Source organism: Morus notabilis, unplaced genomic scaffold (assembly GCF_000414095.1).
Source record: "Morus notabilis unplaced genomic scaffold, ASM41409v2 Scaffold25, whole genome shotgun sequence".
Lineage (NCBI taxonomy): Eukaryota > Viridiplantae > Streptophyta > Magnoliopsida > Rosales > Moraceae > Morus > Morus notabilis.
The window spans coordinates 605,191-612,017 of record NW_010357699.1 but is presented as its reverse complement, the minus strand read 5'-3'; the positions used below and the strand labels follow the sequence as shown (position 1 = coordinate 612,017).

At 33.4% G+C, this 6,827-nt stretch overlaps 1 protein-coding gene across 1 annotated transcript; it reads left to right on the top strand.

Annotated features, from left to right (window-relative positions):
• The first annotated feature begins 177 nt into the window (after nt 1–177).
• On the top strand, nt 178–6,527 carry LOC112094399 (B3 domain-containing transcription factor VRN1-like). The gene is made up of 7 exons (XM_024175131.1): nt 178–285; nt 1,940–2,234; nt 2,554–2,683; nt 2,884–2,951; nt 5,251–5,535; nt 6,075–6,146; nt 6,328–6,527. The coding sequence occupies exons 1-7, from the start codon at nt 178–180 to the stop codon at nt 6,525–6,527; spliced, it is 1,158 nt and encodes a 385-aa protein (XP_024030899.1).
• The last annotated feature ends 300 nt before the right edge of the window (nt 6,528–6,827 follow it).

Genomic DNA, 6,827 nt, shown 5'->3' with positions numbered 1-6,827 from the left:
ATATATTTTTTTAACACACATAAAATTTTGTATAAAATATTTGTTTATAAACTCATAATAATTTTTACTCAAAAATAAAAAACATATATATACATACACATGTATATATATATATATATATATCGAGAACAAGGCATTCTATCTATAAGCTTTTGAAGTGCAACTGTCCAAATAAAGATGGCTTGTACTGGTCCCCGGGAAAACGATGTGCAGAAGAAGTTTTCTCCTCCTAGTCCTCATTTTTTCAAGATCATCTCTATAGACACACTTCGGGACAACAAGTTTGTAAGCAAACTATTAGAGAGATTGTAATATATCTCTCAATTTTGATATCATAAAAGTTGGTCTAAAACACATTCGGGAAGAACAGGCGCGCACAAGCACGCGTTGCAACACATAGGAGCGCGCGCAGCAGCGCACGGACGCGCTGCAGCGCGCCTCTTGGGCGCTGTAGCGCGCACAAAACAGACCTCTCGAGTCTGTTTTTTGATGCCCGAGCGCTGCAGCGTGCGTTGCAGCGCGCCTCTTGGGCGCTGCAACGTGCACAAAACAGACCTCTCGGGTCTGTTTTGCTGAGCCCGAGAATGTCATCCGCTGCAGCGCAAATTGCTACCGGAAAACGTGTTTTCATGTGTTTTAGTAATTTGAAAAGGTCTTGAACCATTGCATCCATTTGTGATATATTTTCTCACATATCTGAGTACTTATTAACAATAGAAATAATTATTGTTATAACTGCATCAGCATATAAAAGATAACCTTCAAATTGGAAAAGGTATCTTTATGTGAAAGGTTGTAACGTTTAAAGAGGATGGATGCATCCATGTCTTTAATTAATGCATTCAGAAAATACAGATTTATGATTGTTCTGGAACTCAATATTTTGTGCTGGATATTGTGTTCAAGGGTTTGTTGTATCTCGGGGGTAATTTGCCATTAAAACTCATTAGCAAACTTTGAGAAGTGATGGCAAATAAAACCTTAAAAGAAAGTATTCTTATACGCCTCAAACCATCTTCTTGCTTTTCATTTTCTTTTCATCCTTCCAAATCTGAATTTCTCTTACACAAACTCTTTCATATATGTATATATATGAGTATATATATATATATTTATGTATGTATGTATGTCTGTATGTGTGTATTTATGTACTGTAGTTTGGAGAAAATTAAACAAGGCTTGCTAAAAACCATTTATTTTCTGAAAGATACATATATATGTTATATGGTAACATCAAATCAAATATACCCTTAATTTGTACATCATGCCCAATTTGTTTTTGTCGTTTTTGCTCCTTTCATATCACCTGATCTTGAATTTCCAAAGAGCAACATGTGAATGTTTCATTGTTTCTCTTAAATAATAATAATAGTAAAAATAATATTGCAGCATGCATGTACATGATTTTTTTTCTTTTGTTTTTTTTTATGGAAATTTGCATGTTGTTTATAGAGGGACAAGCGATATCAAGCTACATTAATTAATGTGATTATAATTTATTTTAGCTCTCTGAACTAATAATTACTGTGTAGATTTCTTTTCAACAGATGGGACTAACCCTCAATTGTAGCGTATTATTTTCAACATAATAAGGGTTGCTATAGTTTTATAATTCCAGAAGTAAAGACAATATATTAGTGTCAAATATAGCAACCCTTATTATATACATGTTCAAATTTCCATTTGTAACTTAAAAACTAGTCACATCTTCAAATTTCCACACACACACACATATCAATATATACATGTTCTTTATAGAGCAGGCAATCCCATCAACCTATTGACCTCATCATGTAGTTATCTTTTCTCTTGCTTTTTAAAGACTGGAAACTTTCTACATCATCTCAATAAAAATCCCTACACTAATAAGAATAATATCGAGTAATTACTGCAGTGCATCAAATCACAACTACTTTTATTTTGATTTTGCATTTTGCAGCAAATTCCTAATAGAATAGTGAACAAGTGTGGAGGTACTTTATCAATTCCAGTCCTTCTTAAGCTTCCATGCGGCTTAAAATGGAAGGTAAGATTGACAAAGTGTGATGGCAAGGTGTGGATAGACAAGGGTTGGAGAGATTTTTTGAAGTACTATTCCCTAGGACATGGGGATTTATTGGTTTTTAAGTATGAAGGGAATTCTCAATTCCATGTTCTCATATTTGACAAAAGTACTACAGAGATAGATTATCCCTCCAATCCCAACTGGATTGTGAAACATAATATTGGAAGAGGTAAAAGAAGAAGAAGATGATGATTCCGTTGAAATTTTGGAAAGCTTTTCACCGTTTCCTAAAAGAAGGGAGAAATCTCAACTAACGTGTTCTTGGCCGCGTAAGAGAATGAAAACCGGTCCTGATCATGATGAAACTCAAAGGGGCTCATCTCATCCAAGAAGTAAAGGTACACATTATCAACTAATTTGTGATTTGAAGTCGAGAGAAGTTTATTTATAGTAGTGATGATTCACATTGTTCCAAATACGAAAGGAAAGGCGCGTCGAAAACTTTGTTGGTTTTACTCATTTCTTAACTTGTTCTTTTGGGCCTTCAGGTAAGTTTAGGATGCAGATTTTGGAAGCGAATACTAGTCAAGAAGTCACCATGAGGCCTTCATCTTCAGGAGACATCAGAGCTTCTGAAGCAGCCAATAAATTCTTTTCAACAAATCCCTATTTCCAAGTGTCTTTGCAATCAAGTCACTTTAAACCAACCAATTCTAGAGTGGTAGGTAAAAAATATATGCCCACATGTACAATTTGCACACTGCCTTGTAAAAATTCTCAAGCTGAAATAGGATAACAATGTGAGAAAGTTTCACTTCTCTTTATCAAAAAGCCTTGTTTTGGGTGCTAGTTTTAATTTGATTTATTTGGCTTTGCAGCGTGTACCTACTGCTTTTGCAAGAACTTAGTATGAGGAAAGGACACAAAACTGTGAATCTTCAAGTAGGTGAGAGAGAGATCTTGGCCTGTGATGCTACTAGCTTATCCATTGGAATGCAAGTTGTCTCGCGGATGGGCTGCATTTGCGAGAGAGACGTCTCTACATCCGAAAGATGTCTTAATCTTCGAGCTGATTAAGAGAAAATCCATAGTGCTGAAAGTTTCCATATTTAAAAATTTTTAATTTTTAAAAAAGTGACTAGTTATGGACATCAGAATATTAGCAATTAATTGACTAATTGCTGCAACTTATAAAGAGCTACCTTGTCTTTGTAGAAAAACTAGTCTTTGTAAAGAAAACTAGTCTTTGTAAGTTGTCATGTTAAAACGTTTCAAACTTATCTTTCTTACATCATCTAAGGAATTGGGATATATTTGCTGTTTGGAAACTTAATTGATCCAGTGACCCTGTGTTGCTTAAGCTATAGTCTAACCATAATCAGTTAATCTTTGCCAAGAAAAACCATAATCAGTTAGTAGATAGTTTTTCTTTAAAAGCTTTGTTGTCTAGATTTTTAAAATAAGGACTCAAGTACCAAGAGTTGCAAAGTTTAAGGACCCACGACGCATAAATCCCAAACAACAACAACAATAATAATAATCTAACAATACATAAAATAGAGTAAAAACTTTTTTTTATAGAGCTGTCACGCGATAATTTTTCTACTTAATTCTCTCTTCTTCTTTTTATATTTTATTATTTTTATTAAATAATTAATTTTTTAAGATCATGTTTATTTTATTGATTTGAGTTTAAAATTTAAGTTTTATTACAGTAAAAAATTCTTAAAAATAATCACATTTAACTTTTTTATTACAGTAAAAAATTCTCACATAAAATTATATCTTAACTCAAATTAAAAACTTAAATTAACGAATTAAACAGATCTAAATATCTCTAATACTGCAGTAATATGTGGGAGCAAGTTACAATACTGATAATAATAATGATAAGTAACAGAGAATTGTACTGACTAGCCAAAACAAATAAAATAAATTACGATTTTTCCTCGATGAATCTGATGATTTGATTGTAATAGTATTAAAGATGGGGGTAATGATGCTACAATGCTAGCTATTCACAGATAATAAAGAAAGCAGTGGGGATGAGTCTGAGAAGACTCTCTCATGAAATTTTTATGTCAAATCAAATTAAGCAGCCATTGTCTTTCTAATTAGGACCAGAAGACATTTAATTGATGGATTTAAAATTATTTTTTTTATGTGTATTTTTTATAAAAAAAAATATTATAATGAGTCACGAATTATGATTCAAATTATAACCTAAATTCTTGAACTAAATGCACATTAAAAGACTCTCACCTTTTTATGGATGGCCAATATTCACATTGGCTACTTCCAAAAAAACAAGAAATTACAAGCAGCCACAGCCGCGTACCCGAAAAAGACACAAAAGCCCATAGGCAAACTCTAGAGTTTTGTCTTGTTTATTTCACGATTTAAGTTTTTAATTTTAATTTTATTATAGTTAAAAATTTTTAAAAATAATCATATTTAATTTTTTTTGTTACAATTAAAATTTTTTATATAAAATTATATCGTAACTCAAATTAAAAATTTAAATAGACGAACTGAAACCTTTAACTACTTTGCTTCAACAATGACGTCCAATGATTACTCACTGCCAACACCAATGCCAACTTCATAATAAGCTAACAACCTGTTCGCCTGTGAACCCTCACTTTAAGAAGAAGATTTCAGCCAGCACCCTTTTGGACAACAAGCTTGTAAGCATGTATGTATGTATGTATGGATGCATGCATGCATGCATGCACATGTATGCATGTATGCATGAATGAAGATGGTAACAAACTAATTGAGTTAATATACAATATTTGCTTTCCTATTTTACTTGATTGTCTTCAACACTATTTAATATATGCCTTGGAGGAGATGCCGAAACTTTCGCTTTAGCAAAGATATGAAGTAAAATTGTTGAACTTATAATCTCATAATATAAATACACACACATATGAATGCATATAATGTAGCTAGTGCCACACAATTGTTAAACATTTTTGTTTCCTAGAAAGGTCATGATCTCAACTTGGACATGATAGCAACAATCGTTTTACTTTATTACCTTTTCTAGAAATTAACATTATTTCTGTGAAATAGATGAAAGTAGTACTATTAATTTTCAGCAAATTAAAAATCAGAGTACTATTTTGAATAAGGAAATTGTTGTTGAGTGTGTGTGTTCATTTAGAGGGTTTATTTCTTGCGTAAAAGTTGCACTTTGATCCATTCAATACTAACTCATTTTTTTTCCCTTCATTCTGCAGAGGATTCCGAGACAATTTATGACAAACTATGGAAAGACAATATCAGATCCAGTAATTATTACGACACCGAGTGGTGCAAAATGGCATATGGGATTGGTGATATTTGGTTGTGTAAAGGTTGGCCAGAATTTGTTCAACACTTTTCCTTAGAGAATGGACAGGCCTTGTTCTTCAAATACAGAGGGTGTTCTCAATTTGATGTAGTCATAATTGGTGTTACTGGTCTAGAGATAGATTACTCTATAACTAATTCCACCCAGGTTATTGAGTCCGACATTGATGATGGTGACAACGATGATGATGCGGTGACGGTGGCTCTCCCTGCCTGAAAAAAGAGGAGGAACCGACGACCCCATTTCCTCAACATGCTCGGAGTCCGGAAAGAGTTAAAAGAAATATTGGAGATACTCATACTCAATGTGGTAATGATGAAACGGATCTTGAAAATTCAGTAGGCGACGCCCCCATTTCCTCAACATGTCACAAAGTCCGTATTTCAAGGCTGTAATCAACAAACGAATCTATATATATAGTCGCTATGACATGGTAAGCTTTCTTTTCCAACTTTGTTATGGTAATACTGAATTTGCTTACTAGCAGTATAATTGATAAATTTAATTGCTCAATGTATCATCCCATTGTTTTCTTCTTTGTCCCTCTCATACGGGTTTTGATCTTTCGTCTATTTGATGATTTAGGTAGTAAGAACAGATTTTTGGATGGAATACTTCTTTGATAAAACTGATGATGCTACCCTCTATGTTTGGAGATTAATGCCGGAAAGATTGCCATGAGATCGATAATAGTTTAATCCCTAAGAAAAGGTTGGAAGGAATTTGCTGTGGACAATGATTTGAAAGTAGGCGATGTGTGTATTTTTGAGCTCGTTAACAAAAGTAAAATGATTTTTAAAGTTACCATTAGCCGAGATGGAGATTGTCAAAACAGTCAACAATCCCATGTTAAGTTGAATTACCAACAGTTACCTTCCTCATAAGGCATGAGTTTGGTCTATATATGTATACACACACATTAATGTATTACTAATTACTTATTTTTGACGCTCTTGGATTTTAGCTCCCAAGAGTGCAGTTAATCAAGATCATCCGAAGAAAAGTGCGAGAGTTAAAACACCATACAAGGCTGAAACTTGCAATATGCGGCCCTCGATGGACCATGTGTCGGAGGAAGGATCCGAATGCCATCGCCAAGAGGAAATCAATGTTGAACTATGCAAGTATTTAGAGTATCAGAGTTTTGATCCCAAATATGCTTGAGAACAATCACCAAATAAGTACTGAAACCAACTCATCTAGTGCAGGCAATAAGTTTGGAAACTCTAAATCTAAAGATCAGACCAGCGGCCTTGCTTCAAAGCGGAACTGAGCCAATCTTCTCTTCAAAATCTGGTATATGATGATATCTTAGATAAAATATTGTTCTTTAAAATTAATAGGCTTCAAGAATATAATATCCTTAGTTTGTAAGTTATACTAGTTCCTCGACGCCGCTATGGAATATGGTTCTGCTAACATAATTTTCTGCAAATATGTTTACCTAGACACGCTTAAATTATA

Coding starts and splice junctions, on each gene's coding strand:
- LOC112094399 (XM_024175131.1), top strand. CDS start 178: ATGGCTTGTACTGGTCCCCGGGAAAACGATGTGCAGAAGAAGTTTTCT. Junction 2,684..2,883: donor ACAAATCCCTATTTCCAAGT/GTCTTTGCAATC, acceptor TTGGCTTTGCAG/CGTGTACCTACTGCTTTTGC. Junction 5,536..6,074: donor TGAGTCCGACATTGATGATG/GTGACAACGATG, acceptor CCCTAAGAAAAG/GTTGGAAGGAATTTGCTGTG.